Here is a 15,345-nt window from a genome sequence, read left to right on the forward strand (position 1 = left end):
TATTCGAAACATTTTAATGGAATCTATTTCCCGCAAATAAAGAACTTTAGAGGTATTATACAAAATTTTTTTTAGAATAGCAAATTATATTCAGAGCAATAGTTTTTTCAAATTATATACAGAGCAATAATTCTCTCTTAATTATAATAAATAATATGTGACTGATTTTTATTAAATATTTTATTTAAAATTCTTAAAATTGATCAATTAAAAGTAATTGATAAAATTTGTATAACAAATATTATTAAATTAAGCACATCAAAATATGTTATTTATGAATTATGCAATATATAACCATATTTCATCGCTAAAGTAGTTTTTAAAGTTATAAATCATAAATTATAGTAATAATCATAACTTTTAAAAATATTATGTATAGTAAACGAAAGATATAAGAGCATACAAAAAAGATATTGTTTTAAGATATTTAAAACATATTTATAACAGACGAATCACTATACATATACATTCGTCTACACATACAAACTAATGTTAATAAACTTTCAATGTTTGAATACGTCATATATATTCATTAAAATCCCAATTCGGACCTTTTAAGAGATCGATTTTTATAGTTCAATTTAGTAGTAGTTAGGAAACTGGTCCCTGAAAATAATGAAAAAAACGTAATTTTATATATATATATATATATAATTTAAAATAATTATACATTTTATATACACACTGCACATTTCGTTCTTTTATTGAATCTATTTTATTAACTCTACGATAAAGCATGCTAGTTTTGCCTTTATTATCAATGCAGTTTCCAATAAAAATTTAACACATTGTATACAGGCAAAAGAAATAATATTAATCAAGTTGTAATAATTTTATTATTAAAATGTAATTGAAAATATATAAAGTTGTAATTAGTTACGCGAATCATGACTTACATAGCGTAGGATGTAACACGTAGCATGCCAAGCTATGGCAAGTAGCACTTGCATTTATTGTCAACGCATTCTCCTCCACTTACTGTTATTTCTTTAACATTAATTCTTCTCATTATAGCAAGACATTCTTCATTGCACAAAGCATTATCACTACAAGACCATGTCTTATTGAGACTTATGAAAGTATACATATCCGGTAAGAAAACGTTTTCCTTCTGTTTTTTATCTAAAATACACATAACAGAAAAATGGCGTTATAATATTAAAACAAAATCACAATACTTATAAAGATATAGTTATTAATATTTAAAAAATTAAAATAATTACAAAATATAAAGTATAAATATAGACTTAAATATATTTGAATTATTCTTAATGTAATATAAAAAACATGAAAACAAGAAAACTGTCGCACATATTATATTTAATTTAGACACGCATAACACATCATCATTTGCGTGTGAACATTTTCATTAGACTGTATATTTGTGTTGAGATTAAATTATTAAACTGTAAATATATACTTAGCTTCTCATTATATACCTTTAACAGGAAGTGCGATAACGACCGCAGTGACAACCAAAAGAGCGAACACGTAGATCTTCATCTTGAAGCTGAATATTTTCCAAAACTTGTAGTATAAACAGCGTTATCCAAAAGTGATACGAAATGACAGTTTCACTGTGATGACTCTAAGCAGACAATTGTGTATTTAACACGTCCATATTCATTACATTGGTAGTTTATTAAGACTTCTTGCCACTATTGAAAAGCATTTATTATAAAAAAAAAAACAAATCTCTTACCTCCTGTATGCAAATGAAGTTAAGGATCCCAGGTAATCTCGGTTTAATCTAATTATGTATAAGAAATTACTGACAGATAAATTCTTATTACTTAATTATCGTGAACAAGACTATAACACACTATCTGAGTCTCAAGATCAAATGCACGGGAGCGGTCGTCCGAAGGAGATTTTATACCGTAGGTATTCGAGAAACTTCTAGAATTTTTTGTTTTGTTCGTTGAGTGATGTATGGAAAGTCAAAATCTCAAAATTGTTATTTTGCTTTAGTGTTATTGTTTTCTCAGTTCCTTCGAACGACCGCTACATAACAAAGTCAAATACGAATCGAGTCGAAAAGACGACTTTTGATTCGCGAACCATGACTTCGAGGCGCGCTAGGATTATAATGCGGCATTTATAATTTAGTATGCTTGATAGTTTTATTCTTTTTTTTTTACATTAATTATAATATTTTCTCAATCTCTAACACCTTCTATGAGCCAAATAACATCTACCACAAATTATTTCGCATTTTAAACGTGCAATTTATATATTATAGAATGATATTAAAATTATAATATTGGGGACATAGTTCAACAATAATAAATATGATGATTTTCTCGAGTAAAAATGTTTCATCGGAATTTCTTTGTTTAGAGGTCACACAGAGTAAACATAATATTTTTATTAAAAATAGCACATCCATATGAAATTACAGTTGTAAAAAGTCATTGTTAACATCACAATTTTACTTAGATTATAATATTATATCTTTTTTATAATTTATACTTATAACGATTGCATTAACAACAAAAATGTCTTTTTACGACTTTTTTTCATTAACGTTATATAATAGTAATAAAAAATATTAATGTTAACGAAAAAATTTTTTGTCTAAAATGTAATAAAAGAAATTTATAAATATAATGTTTGAATAGTACACATAATTTTCATAAATATTGTTGATAATAATTTAAAACAGAAAACTGCTTTTAGGTCATAATTTTAACAGGAAATATTTACTGTTATGTATAAAATAAAGGGGTTTTATTTTGACAGTTTATCTATCAGCATAAACATTACGCATTTCGAAAACCTCTACAACTCTTGTAAAGGAATTTCTTTTTAAAACAAAATTAATTAAACTTAATGAATCACTTAATATATAGAGAATATGTGTTCATAAGTATTTTCTCTTATAATTTACCTAAAAATACAAAATTAGATATGCTGAGTGCTATATACGGAGCGCGCTCATACGCTGAGCGTTTTTAATTAATATTTTAATAATTATTGCGCAAATCGCAAAATGGTAGAAGACTTTTATGTTCAGTTTGACCTGCTCTATCTGCCCTAGAGAGGTGGGGCGATTATTACTGGACACCCTGTATAAGCTCTATAATTTTAGAGCGTAATTTTATTAATAAAATTTTTCGCAATAAAACGAGAGAAACATATGATATATTATTCGCATTTTATTGATCCGAAAATAATTGTAAATAGATCAATGAGGTTTTTGCGATTAAAATGACATCACCCGATAAAAAATTTCTTATCTATAGTTATGCAGAATTGAATATAATTATACAGTATTCTACACCTACACAATTGTGTAAAAATATGTATAATTATAGATGATATCGTATAAAACGTTACGTATACCCGGGAAAAAAAGTTGGCCATATATAGATTTTGTCAATATCTGATCATGTCTTACCAAGTATAGTCATATATGATATTATATGATAATTAAATAAAATCATATGATATCATATATGATTTTATTTAAATAATGAAATAATACTAAAGGCGTAAAAGAGCCGAATATAAACAATGTAATTAGAATTAACTAAATAATTAAATAATTTATTGTTACATAAATGAGCTACAATATATAAGAACGATATAATAACTAAACGTAACTAAACGTCGTTTAGTTATTATATCGTTCTTATATATCTTTAGTATTATTTCATTATTTATTTAACTACTGAGCCATTTACTAATTATTTTTGATTTTATTTAATTATCATATTATCATATATAACTATATTTGGCAAGATATGCTTACAAAAACCATATATGGCCAATTTTATATGGACTTTTTTTCCCCGGGTATTTCTATATAAATGGATTGATAGCTGCAATTAGAATTTTGTATATGTAAATAGTTTTATTCAAGTTGTGTGTGAAAGAGATATTTGAAGACGATTTGGCGCTTGGCGCTGACGTCGCAACACGTGTTTGATACATCATCTTCCTTTCACTTCCGCTTCTGAACGCTTGTGTACGGTTTTTCGTGGTACTACAATATTTTTTAATCAAATATCCATTTAATCCGTTCAAATAAAGACATGTTCAAAAAATTGTGACTTTTCTATCAATTTTAATATTAATTCGTTATATTTTCTCATAATTAGCGTACATTAAACGTATGCAAAGATTTCTTTCGCGATTACTTAACCTCAACAGCTGATTTATGCTATAGTTTTTTTGAACTAATCTAATTATTATTATTACAGGTGGAAATAAATAAATCCAGAAAATGGCCAAGTCGAAAAATCATACAAATCACAATCAGAGTAAGTATGCAATTTTGTAATTGTTAAAGTTTTCCGAGTATTATCCTAACCAAGGTGTAATAATTTTTCAATATCCTCCTGAGAGGATATTAAATATAATGAAATGTATAATCTATTTTACAAATTGAACAAGTTTTAACTAATAGTTTAATTTGTATTTTTTTTTTATAGATCGTAAAGCTCATCGAAATGGAATCAAGAAACCTAAGAGGTATAGACACGAATCCACACTTGGTGTAAGTTTTATATTAAAATTTTTATTGCACCTTTATATATTTAAATATTTTTTTATTTCCTATAATATTTAATCTATATAATATTTAATAATCAAAATTATTATTAAAAAAACCTAAAATATTGTTTAGTAAAAATACAGACCATGTATAATATTTGATGATATTTAATGTAATTCAGTCTTATAATATTTACATTTTTGGTTTTAAAATTATATTTAAAATTATATTAATATATGTATCTTTCCTACATATTTTTTTAGATGGATTTAAAATTCCTGAGGAATCAGCGCTTTGCCAAGAAGCATAATCTTAAACCGAAGGCTCAGTTAAAGAGGGCAGAACAGCGGAAAGCTCTTCGTGAAGCTAAGAATAAGAAATAAAGTCACTGTAATGATTTTATTAAAATAAATAAATTCACCGTAATAATTTTATTTAAATAAATAAAAAAACAAACAATCCAAAGTCTTTACCCTACACTTTTATAATTTCAAGTCTTACATCATCGTACAATTCAGTCAAAATATATTTACGTATGTATGTACAAGATAATTCAAAATGTAAATTTCGTAGATATAAAATATGCATAGTTCGAGATATCGCAGGTGCATTGCATCATTTATCGTTTTGTATATTTGATGGCTTAGTAACTGTATAAAAGTTCCTCCAATTATATTGTACAGTTATATCAACATGGCCGCAGAACAGGTTAAACCAGGCAGATGCGATTTAACCACGAAATTCGAGATAAACAATTCAACGAAACCAGAAAGGATTCTATTGTTCAGCGGCAAAAGAAAGTCTGGAAAAGATTATATCACCGATAATTTGCATAGAAGGTATTTTCCATCTACAATATTTTTTAATAAATAATAACAGACACTATTCGATAAAAATAAATTTGACATAAAGTCAGCCAGGTAAAGTACTTTGAAAAAGTAATGACAAACCATATTAATACTATAAGTATTATAATATATATAATATTTTAAATAAAATCTATATGTCATAATATTTATAATATTTTAAATAAGATCTACATCAATTTCAGGATTGGTTCGCAAAAGAGTGCAATTATACGATTATCAGGTCCTATAAAAACGCACTGGGCGAAATCTCTGAATCTTGATATCAATCAATTACTGGGAGATGGAGATTACAAGGAAAAATATCGACTTGATATGGTTAAGTGGGGAGAGGATATGCGAAAGAAAGATTATGGATATTTTTGTCATGCTGCAATTGACATGTATAATGGTGCACAGCAAACTTATTATTAAAATTAGATTATATGTATAATATTAATAAGACTTAAACTTTTATACAAGAATGTGTTTAAATAGATATATTTTTTACAGTATGCGATAAGTCAGTGTGGATAATAAGTGATGTCAGAAGGAAAACTGACATCAAGTGGTTTACGGAAAATTTTGGAGAATTATGTAAAAGTATACACATAGTTTGCTCTGAGGAAGTTAGACAAAAACGTGGTTGGACCTTTACACCAGGTATAAGAAACAAAAACCATATAATATAATTTCAATGAGACTTGCATAAGCTTCTTGAAAATAATTACTATCATTTATAATTATATAGGTATAGATGATTCAGAAACAGAGTGTGATTTGGACGATGTGAATAATTGGGATTTGTTGTTGGAGAATAATAATGATAGCGATGTAGAAGCTATACTGCAGCAGTTATTAGGACTGGTTAGCTAGCAGAAATTATTTTCTATTTTATCAAACTCACAATAAACAATATTTCATAATTTTGTCAACTTTATTTCATTGAGCAAAGAAACAGCTCTTAATTTCTAATAGTTTATTTATAACAGTCTAGTCTATAATAATAATTATGCAAAAATATTTTTGTAATGTAATAAGATTTATTTTATTTATTTCATATATATACACATGAAATAAATATAATAAATCTTATTGAATTTATAGATATATAAAAGTTTATAAGATTGTAAATATTTAATGATATATTTATATTGTAATATTTATAGATTTGTCAATATTTTTCACTTGCACGATGCACATATAAATTGCGAACAATGTTGGCAGAAGCAAATGTCGATTTCATCTATTGCTGAGATATTAAAAAAAACACAAGCCATCATTGCAATATCAAAATTATCATTTTTTTTTATCGATTAAAATTAAAATAAATTATAAAATAAATACGTGGAGCACACACATGTGGCCACGTGTTTTTGACATTTTCAGAAAGCGCTCAACCAATCGTGAAACACATGTCATCCTACGCTCATCCTTCGTTCTTTTTGCACGCTTTCAAATTCCGAATTCTGAAATAAAAAACAATAAAAAAGTATAAAAAACAATATAAAACAATATAAAAAACACGCACATCAACCTTCGCTGTATTTTATTGTATTGAAAACAACATGGCTCCTATGACTAGAGTTGGTGGTTAGGATCACGTGCGGATAACATAAATTAACTAAAAAGTTTTTTATTGAAGATAAAGTGAAAAATTTATAACAGTTTTATCTTTTTTGCAAGATAATCTTTGAGTAGTGCATATACATTGCACAATATTTGTTTTAAAATAATTTTAATTGGACAAAATACATCTAAGAAAGAGAGAGAGAGAGAGAGAGAAAGTGTATAACAACTGTCAAGAACAAGTCATTGTATTTAACATTAGTCATTTAATCTGTTAATATATTGTTTATTATATATTGTTAAATATTTACAAAATTTTAGTATTTTTTTGACATTTCTTGCCATATTAATTTTTTGTTTTCAATTTCATGTCTGTATTTGGGCTGATTTGGGATTAATTTCTTACAACAATCTTTTGTTCTCATCCTTGCATAATCAAAAATATTGATGTAGATTGATTGATAATTAAGATTCATTAGAGTAATGGAACACACAATTCCATCTGATATCCTTGATGATCTCAGCAGGTTAGTTTCTTGACTATCAATTAATATTACAATATTAATTAAGAACATGACTTAATTGAATCAAATGTATTTTCAGAGTTTATGACATGCCATTTTTACACTCTTTTTCTTTGCAGTCGATTCATCATAAATATTCCTGAGGAGGAGAGGAAAGACTTGGTGCGAATATGCTTTCAAATTGAATTGGCGCACTGGTTTTATCTCGACTTCTACTGTACAGAGGAGAATCCTAAACTAAAGTCATGTAACATGAAGGAGTTTGCCACCCATATATTCCAGCACATACCTTTCTTGAAGCCGCATGTGCTACACCTTGATGCTGTGCTGGACCAATGGAGAGAATATAAACAAAATGTGCCGACATTTGGAGCAATTGTGCTGAACGAAGACATGACTAAAGTGCTGTTGGTGCAGAGCTACTGGGCAAAGAACAGCTGGAGTTTTCCCAAAGGAAAAGTAAACGAGGATGAGGAGCCCTTTCTTTGCGCAATTCGAGAAGTGTTGGAGGAGACTGGCTTTGATATATCTAATTTGATAGATAAAAACGAATTTATTGAATCTGTAATAAATGATCAAGTGGTAAGATTGTACATCATTTCGGGTGTGCAAAAGGACACGAAATTCCAACCGAAAACGCGGAAAGAAATAAAAAATGTCGAGTGGTTTGCCGTGGCAGACTTGCCGAATACCAAGAAAGATATGACTCCTAAAATGAAAATTGGCGTTGGACCCAACGCATTTTTTATGGTCGTACCTTTTGTCAAGTGAGTAATTAATCTCTTTAATATACATATATATATATATATATATATATATATATATATATATATATATAAAATCCATATATTTATTGAAAAATTGTGTTTGACATGTGTTTTTTAATATCGCTTTGTCATCCAGACGGATGAAACGGTGGATTCAAGAGAAACAACAACGTGAGAGAACTATGATCATCCGAAGGCAAAGGCATAAATCGTTGGGAGAAGTCGAGATGGGTTCGAAGAGCAAGCGACAACAGATACCTTTCCATCATTTTTCAACTTGCCCACCACAAGTAGGCCTTCGCACATCTTTATTTTTTTTTTGTTTTCATGTTCTATAAACTAATTTTTTCACTCCATTTACAGAGTGAAGTTCCAGATTTTAAGATTAGTCGCCAATCGAACATCTCTCCGGGTCGCCATCGTCGTGGTACAAGCGACAGTAAAAAAGATATCTTATCAAAAGGAGCGTTCAAACGGAATCTATTTGGAGATCAGGAAGAAACTCAATCACAGAATCTCGCTAGACACTTGATAGACAGCCCTGCTCAATCATGTTCATTTCTAATCGATCCTGCGATCCAGTCGATCAAGTACAACGATGTTAATTACAAAGCGCAATCTTGGGAAGAAGCAAAAGGTTACTAATAAACTTTAGTTAAAAGATTTTTCTTCTATTTATAGCTCTCTCTCTCTCTCTCTCTCTTTTGAGAGATTTTGCTTAAAAGAATATATATTAATAAATAATACATTTTTTAACAATATCTAAACTATATAAATAATATGCTTACCTTCTAATATTCAGGGTGTTCCATGAGTAAACTGACAAATTTCTAGAAAGTGTTCTAAAAGTCATTCTAAGCAAATAAGTTTATATACTTAATTAATTAACAGCATGTTTATAAACAGAAGATGGACATTTTTAACAATTAATATGATTAAGAAAAATATTCATGTAAAAATTATAAATATCTTGCATTTTTATTTATTACAATATTAATAAAATTGTCTATATCTCGATAACTGAGCCGAATTAACCATGTAAATTTTTTTACTTAAAATGACTTTTTTAGAACATATTCTAGAAGATTGTCGGTTTACTCGTGGGATATCCTGATCGAAATATATATATATATATATTTCGATAACAATTCTCGATATTATTATTAGTACTGCATGAAAATTATTTTCACCTAGATGGTCGCAAGAAAAGTCTACCAGAAGGAAATATTAAAGCGTTACTGTTTGGAGAAGCCGCACGCAAATTGCAAAAAGATTTTACAACCATTTCGTCGCATTCTTTTGCAAACCTGGAACACAATGGTTCACCGCTTTTAACGAAGAATTACATGAATTATCAAGACCTCTCAGATTTTTACTTAGAGAGTTGGAAGAATTTTAAATTTGATAGACAGGAAATATTAAAAACTCTAGAGTCGCTATGTATATAATTCGGAAGAATGGATTATCAAAATAGAGAAGTATAGGTGTTAACTTAGGAAAGCAGGAACTTTCTATTTCTGCAGATTATGAAAAGTGCTGCACGTTTAAAACGTGTCTTATTATTTCTAATTATCATTTATATCTATAGTTATTTCTAGTATCGATTTGAATATTTTTTTTATCTTTATATTGTATATACTTTCATTATTATATACATACTGTATATATACATATATATTACCCGAACATAAGCTCCCTTGTAATATGATAAATTTAATGCAAATTCATATGCTTAAAAATATGAAAATTGATTACAAAGGAAAATTTTTTAGAAAGAAGCAGCTTTTGTTTATAGATATAAGTAAGATTTTCAAAGTATTTTATATAAATTTAGAACAAAATAGAGTTTGTGTTGCTTCCTTGACCAAATTTTGGTAATTTAATATTTTCGATGTGCTAAACTTTAAAAAACAGGTATTCTAAAATCATGTCATACAAATAATGGTGATAATCCATTTATAACTATAAGAAAGGCGATTACAGCGCATAAATAATATATTGTACATTTTGGTTTGATATCAGCATTTGCTGAAATTGTTATAGTCTTTCTTTCTTTTTTTTAACTTTTTTTTTTAGCGAATTGACGTTAAATTAAAATAACATCTATTAACGTATAATGTATTTGAAGAGAATATTGAGGATGATTATCAGGACACAGAGGATCAGTACAATTTGACCGATAAAATAGAGTACTTTTTCAAAAACATGATTGCCAGCTTGCACACTTTTGACAATTTCGTTATTCAATTCAAAGACTATTTTACTTTCTTCGATAAGTTTATTTTTCGTGTCCTCGTCCAATGTCTCCGCAATTCTATTCATGGATTCGCGCAAGTCACTCTTCAATTGAAATATACTGTTTTGTCCAAAGTCCGTGACATTGTTACCATCACTAGACGGTGGTGCTTTAAAAGGCGAGAGCTTTTGCATAAGCTGTCGCTTTTTACGCAGAATAATACCGCCACTCAGGAGACCCATATAAAGGTGGTAAATGTACGCCATTAATAGAGTAGGATCTGTATCTTCCACTTCTCTCAAACGCATTAGATATTTGGTGACACTGTCCCTGAAATATTTGTAAAATTACAATTAAAATTTCTTTTTAATAATAATTAAACTTATCTGAAGTTACTTTATTGCAAGTAATTATTGTGAAAGACATTTATATTGTATTATAAGTGGAAGAAAATAAAGTAACGGTACTTTGATTGTAACATTACATACACATATGTATTCTATTATTCATGATGTATACCTAGGACTATAGTTCTTTCTCCATCCTTTCCCCAAGTAATGATCAAGATCTCGCTCAAAAGCTTCTGTACGTTGAAGCTCACTGAGTGGAAGCAATCCAATTTTGGTATTCCTTAATCTAATCATTGCACCCTCCAAGTAGCGAAAAACCTCATAGAAAACCAGAAGCCCATCAGCCCAAACGGAATCATCAAGAAATCCTAGTTAAAGTACATAAGATTACATAATAACGATACTGGAATTATAGCCGTAGTAATAATGTAATGATTATAATGCAATCTAAAGATTAATTTCTTTGCTATAACAGATGTGTGTGAACATTAATAATATTTAGAGCATTTATATAAGCGCTTAATGTTGATCAGGTTTTTATTTTTCATACACACTGTACATATGCTACGTCGTAGATTTTTAAATTTGACAAATAATTATTAAATGTTATAATCAATATATAAAATCAAAAAAGGTAGAATATAAATATTTATGATACTTTTATCATCTCATGAAAAGATCTTTATCTCAGTGCAATCAAGTATGCATAACTTGATTATTAATATCTAGATTAGGATCCTGATATTTCCAATATTTCGAGGGGCTTTCGCGGTTCTTACCGAATGCCAATTTTGCGTTCACTAGAGCATCGCTGATCGCGTGCACTCCTCTGGTGGCTTTTGCCATTTTCTTACAAAAGTTCTCCTCTTCCTTGTTCGGCATTTTGACGGCGCGGGAGATAACAGGTATCGCGAAAAAAAGGTTTTCGTCGAGACTTTTTGTAGGATCACGTCGTCGTCTCACATCGTCATATCGTTAACTTTCCGCGCGTTCCCCCGGGTTGTCACGTGAAAATTCAGTCGTGAAAACACTGCGTTCATAACATCGACATCCATCATCGGCCGCCCCTACGCACTGACACTGACGCGAGGTCACGTGTTCGCATCGTGACATCTCAAAGCACCGAGTGCGAGATATCGATACTCTTCATCATCCGCGCGAAATCATCCCTACAATATTAATATTAACATTATAATATTAATTTTGTATACTTGTATATTTTTATATTATGTGTTATATATTTATATTATATTAATATTAATAATAGCTAGCACTCAGCGTATGATCGCGCGCCGTATATAGCACTCAGCATATTTAATTTTGTATTTTTAGGTGAATTATAAGAGAAAGTACTTATGAACAAATATTCTCTATATATTAAGTAATTAATTAAGTTTTATTAATTTTGTTTTAAAAAGAAATTCCTTTACAAGAGTTGTAGAGGTTTTCGAAATGCGTGATGTTTATGCTGATAAATAAATTGTCAAAATAAGTCCCCTTTATTTTATACATAATAGTAAATATTTCCTGTTAAAATTATGACCTAAAAGCAGTTTTCTGTTTTAAATTATTATCAACAATATTTATGAAAATTATGTGTACTATTCAAACATTATATTTATAAATTTTTTTTATTACATTTTAGACAAAAAATTTTTTCGTTAACATTAATATTTTTTATTACTATTATATAACGTTAATGAAAAAAAGTCGTAAAAAGACATTTTTGTTGTTAATGCAATCGTTATAAGTACAAATTATAAAAAAGATATAATATTATAATCTAAGTAAAATTGTGATGTTAACAATGACTTTTTACAACTGTAATTTCATATGGATGTGCTATTTTTAATAAAAATATTATGTTTACTCTGTGTGACCTCTAAACAAAGAAATTCCGATGAAACATTTTTACTCGAGAAAATCATCATATTTATTATTGTTGAACTATGTCCCCAATATTATAATTTTAATATCATTCTATAATATATAAATTGCACGTTTAAAATGCGAAATAATTTGTGGTAGATGTTATTTGGCTCATAGAAGGTGTTAGAGATTGAGAAAATATTATAATTAATGTAAAAAAAAGAATAAAACTATCAAGCATACTAAATTATAAATGCCGCATTATAACACCGGTGCGCGCCGTCTAATCCTAGCGCGCCTCGAAGTCATGCTTCGCGAATCAAAAGTCGTCTTTTCGACTCGATTCGTATTTGACTTTGTCATGTAGTGGTCGTTTGAAGGAACTGAGAAAACAATAACACTAAAGCAGAATAACAATTTTGAGATTTTGACTTTCCATACATCACTCAACGAACAAATCAAAAAATTCTAGAAGTTTCTCGAATACCTACGATATAAAATCTCCTTCGGACGACCGCTCCCGTGCATTTGATCTTGAGACTCAGATAGTGTGCTATGGTCTTGTTCACGATAATTAAGTAATAAGAATTTATCTGTCAGTAATTTCTTATACATAATTAGATTAAACCGAGATTACCCGGGATCTTTAACTTCATTCGCATACAGGAGGTAAGAGATTTGTTTTTTTTTTTTTTATAATAAATGCTTTTCAATAGTGGCAAGAAGTCTTAATAAACTATCAATGTAATGAATATGGACGTGTTAAATACACAATTGTCTGCTTAGAGTCATCACAGCGAAACTGTCATTCCGTATCACTTTTGGATAACGCTTATTCTACTACACGTTTTAGGAAATATTCAGCCTCAAGATGAAGATCTACGTGTTCGCTCTTTTGGTCGTCACTGCGGTCGTTATCGCACTTCCTGTTAAAGGTATATAATGAGAAGCTAAGTATATATTTACAGTTTAATAATTTAATCTCAACACAAATATACAGTCTAATGAAAATGTTCACACACAAATGATGATGTGTTATGCGGGTCTAAATTAAATATAATATGTGCGACAGTTTTCTTGTTTTCACGTTTTTTTTATATTACATTAAAAATAATTCAAATATATTTAAGTCTATATTTTTACTTTATATTTTGTAATTACTTTAATTTTTTAAATATTAATAACTATATCTTTATAAGTATTGTGATTTTGTTTTAATATTATAACGCCATTTTTTTGTTATGTGTATTTTAGATAGAAAACAGATGGAAAAGGGACATTACGAATGGCGAATTAAACATGAATTTTACATGAAACTCAATGACTCATGGTCTTGTATGGATGATATTTATTGCGAAACTGAATGTATGACTATAATAAAATTCGCTCGACAGTTAGATGAAGTAGGTGAAGGAATGTGCGAGAACAATACATGCAAGTGCTACGTCCTACACTATGTAAGTCATGATTCGCGTAACTAATTACAACTTTATATATTTTCGATTACATTTTAAGAATAAAATTATTACAACTTGATTAATATTATACACATTGTATGCGGGTTCAAACTAATTAAAAATAATAATTCTTTTTTCCTGCATACAATGTGTTAAATTTTAGTGTGTATATAAAATGCCAAATTATTTTAATCAATATATACATATATATATATATATATATATATAATTACGTTTTTTTCATTATTTTCAGGAGCGAGTTTTGCTAACTACTCCTAAATCAAACTAGAAAAATCATTCTCTTAAAAGGTCCGAATGAATTTTAATGAATAAATATGACGTATTCAAACATTGAAAGTTTATTAACATTAGTTTGTATGTGTAGACGAATGTATATGTATAGTGATTCGTCTGTTATAAATATGTTTTAAATATCTTAAAACAATATCTTTTTTGTATGCTCTTATATCTTTCGTTTACTATACATAATATTTTTAAAAGTTATGATTATTACTATAATTTATGATTTATAACTATAAAAACTACTTTAGCGATGAAATATGGTTATAAATATTGCATAATTCATAAATAACATATTTTGATGTGCTTAATTTAATAATATTTGTTATACAAATTTTATCAATTACTTTTAATTGATCAATTTTAAGAATTTTAAATAAAATATTTAATAAAAATCAGTCACATATTATTTATTATAATTAAGAGAGAATTATTGCTCTGTATATAATTTGAAAAAACTATTGCTCTGAATATAATTTGCTATTCTAAAAAAAATTTTGTATAATACCTTTAAAGTTCTTTATTTGCGGGAAATAGATTCCATTAAAATGCTTCGAATATAGAAAACACTTATATGGAATGGTAAAATGTATAAAAGTATGTGCGTTCTAAAAAGATAATATTTTTTTTCAAATTAACAATTAGACATAACTAATACTCAATATGATTGCATAATATTTTCTGATATCCACGTTATTAAAATTATAATAAATACTGCAACAATTACCACAAAATTACTTAAATATTTATTGAGCGTTTAATTAGAAATTAATTGAATAATTTGGTCATTTTTGTCTTTATTTATGACACTTTGCAGCCTTCTAAACTCAACGTTATATTCGGCCATTACTTTTTCTATCTTTCTTTTAAAAATCAAATTTCTCTCTCTCTCTCTCAATTGATATCAATGTGTTTATGAAAAATTCACAA

The 15,345-nt window shown here is 28.0% G+C and overlaps 5 protein-coding genes and 1 long non-coding RNA gene across 10 annotated transcripts; 4 read left to right on the plus strand and 2 right to left on the minus strand.

The window, feature by feature from the left end:
* Positions 1-165: 165 nt before the first annotated feature.
* On the minus strand, positions 166-1,863 carry LOC140671931 (uncharacterized). Its single transcript, XR_012047810.1, has 4 exons — positions 1,703-1,863; positions 1,440-1,588; positions 897-1,122; positions 166-606 (listed from the first exon to the last, which is right to left on the minus strand). It is a non-coding gene; the product is annotated as an uncharacterized lncRNA (long non-coding RNA).
* A 2,039-nt stretch (positions 1,864-3,902) lies between these two features.
* Positions 3,903-4,925, plus strand: Rpl29 (ribosomal protein L29). 2 transcript variants are annotated; one of them, XM_072903195.1, is made up of 4 exons: positions 3,903-3,985; positions 4,206-4,265; positions 4,437-4,501; positions 4,762-4,925. In XM_072903195.1, the coding sequence occupies exons 2-4, from the start codon at positions 4,229-4,231 to the stop codon at positions 4,879-4,881; spliced, it is 222 nt and encodes a 73-aa protein (XP_072759296.1). In that variant the 5' UTR covers positions 3,903-3,985; positions 4,206-4,228; the 3' UTR covers positions 4,882-4,925. The 2 variants fall into 2 exon arrangements, with proteins under 2 accessions (XP_072759296.1, XP_072759297.1); XM_072903196.1 differs by having other exon boundaries at positions 3,923-3,970.
* Positions 4,926-4,995: 70 nt separating this feature from the next.
* On the plus strand, positions 4,996-6,219 carry Pmvk (Phosphomevalonate kinase). Its single transcript, XM_072903192.1, has 4 exons — positions 4,996-5,337; positions 5,550-5,755; positions 5,857-6,006; positions 6,095-6,219. The coding sequence occupies exons 1-4, from the start codon at positions 5,192-5,194 to the stop codon at positions 6,217-6,219; spliced, it is 627 nt and encodes a 208-aa protein (XP_072759293.1). The 5' UTR covers positions 4,996-5,191.
* A 586-nt stretch (positions 6,220-6,805) lies between these two features.
* Dcp2 (decapping mRNA 2) lies at positions 6,806-10,919 on the plus strand. Of its 3 annotated transcripts, none has more exons than XM_072903190.1 (6): positions 6,806-6,936; positions 7,366-7,439; positions 7,556-8,203; positions 8,340-8,493; positions 8,567-8,840; positions 9,398-10,919. In XM_072903190.1, the coding sequence occupies exons 2-6, from the start codon at positions 7,396-7,398 to the stop codon at positions 9,649-9,651; spliced, it is 1,374 nt and encodes a 457-aa protein (XP_072759291.1). In that variant the 5' UTR covers positions 6,806-6,936; positions 7,366-7,395; the 3' UTR covers positions 9,652-10,919. The 3 variants fall into 3 exon arrangements, with proteins under 3 accessions (XP_072759291.1, XP_072759290.1, XP_072759288.1); XM_072903189.1 differs by having other exon boundaries at positions 6,912-7,185; XM_072903187.1 differs by having other exon boundaries at positions 6,913-7,160.
* Ho (heme oxygenase) lies at positions 8,337-11,875 on the minus strand. The gene is made up of 3 exons (XM_072903191.1): positions 11,569-11,875; positions 10,959-11,157; positions 8,337-10,769 (listed from the first exon to the last, which is right to left on the minus strand). The coding sequence occupies exons 1-3, from the start codon at positions 11,669-11,671 to the stop codon at positions 10,310-10,312; spliced, it is 762 nt and encodes a 253-aa protein (XP_072759292.1). The 5' UTR covers positions 11,672-11,875; the 3' UTR covers positions 8,337-10,309.
* A 1,133-nt stretch (positions 11,876-13,008) lies between these two features.
* On the plus strand, positions 13,009-14,746 carry LOC140671678 (uncharacterized). 2 transcript variants are annotated; one of them, XM_072903194.1, is made up of 4 exons: positions 13,009-13,327; positions 13,512-13,593; positions 13,913-14,115; positions 14,369-14,746. In XM_072903194.1, the coding sequence occupies exons 2-4, from the start codon at positions 13,530-13,532 to the stop codon at positions 14,402-14,404; spliced, it is 303 nt and encodes a 100-aa protein (XP_072759295.1). In that variant the 5' UTR covers positions 13,009-13,327; positions 13,512-13,529; the 3' UTR covers positions 14,405-14,746. The 2 variants fall into 2 exon arrangements, with proteins under 2 accessions (XP_072759295.1, XP_072759294.1); XM_072903193.1 differs by having other exon boundaries at positions 13,016-13,327; positions 13,445-13,593; positions 14,369-14,744.
* Positions 14,747-15,345: the final 599 nt, after the last annotated feature.

Source organism: Anoplolepis gracilipes, chromosome 12 (assembly GCF_047496725.1).
Source record: "Anoplolepis gracilipes chromosome 12, ASM4749672v1, whole genome shotgun sequence".
NCBI classification, from domain to species: Eukaryota; Metazoa; Arthropoda; class Insecta; order Hymenoptera; family Formicidae; genus Anoplolepis; species Anoplolepis gracilipes.

Bases quoted from the DNA above. Each gene is read 5' to 3' on its own strand.
- Ho (XM_072903191.1), bottom strand. From the start codon at position 11,671: ATGCCGAACAAGGAAGAGGAGAACTTTTGTAAGAAAATGGCAAAAGCC. The intron at 11,158-11,568 runs GTAAGAACCGCG...TACTTTAACTAG, and splicing joins GAACGCAAAATTGGCATTCG to GATTTCTTGATGATTCCGTT. The intron at 10,770-10,958 runs GTATACATCATG...CAAATATTTCAG, and splicing joins AGAAAGAACTATAGTCCTAG to GGACAGTGTCACCAAATATC.
- Dcp2 (XM_072903190.1), top strand. From the start codon at position 7,396: ATGGAACACACAATTCCATCTGATATCCTTGATGATCTCAGCAG. The intron at 8,494-8,566 runs GTAGGCCTTCGC...CTCCATTTACAG, and splicing joins TTTCAACTTGCCCACCACAA to AGTGAAGTTCCAGATTTTAA. The intron at 8,841-9,397 runs GTTACTAATAAA...ATTTTCACCTAG, and splicing joins ATCTTGGGAAGAAGCAAAAG to ATGGTCGCAAGAAAAGTCTA.
- LOC140671678 (XM_072903194.1), top strand. From the start codon at position 13,530: ATGAAGATCTACGTGTTCGCTCTTTTGGTCGTCACTGCGGTCGTTATC. The intron at 13,594-13,912 runs GTATATAATGAG...TGTGTATTTTAG, and splicing joins TATCGCACTTCCTGTTAAAG to ATAGAAAACAGATGGAAAAG. The intron at 14,116-14,368 runs GTAAGTCATGAT...CATTATTTTCAG, and splicing joins AGTGCTACGTCCTACACTAT to GAGCGAGTTTTGCTAACTAC.
- Pmvk (XM_072903192.1), top strand. From the start codon at position 5,192: ATGGCCGCAGAACAGGTTAAACCAGGCAGATGCGATTTAACCACGAAA. The intron at 5,338-5,549 runs GTATTTTCCATC...CATCAATTTCAG, and splicing joins ACCGATAATTTGCATAGAAG to GATTGGTTCGCAAAAGAGTG. The intron at 6,007-6,094 runs GTATAAGAAACA...ATAATTATATAG, and splicing joins TGGTTGGACCTTTACACCAG to GTATAGATGATTCAGAAACA.
- Rpl29 (XM_072903195.1), top strand. From the start codon at position 4,229: ATGGCCAAGTCGAAAAATCATACAAATCACAATCAGA. The intron at 4,266-4,436 runs GTAAGTATGCAA...TTTTTTTTATAG, and splicing joins TCATACAAATCACAATCAGA to ATCGTAAAGCTCATCGAAAT. The intron at 4,502-4,761 runs GTAAGTTTTATA...ATATTTTTTTAG, and splicing joins GACACGAATCCACACTTGGT to ATGGATTTAAAATTCCTGAG.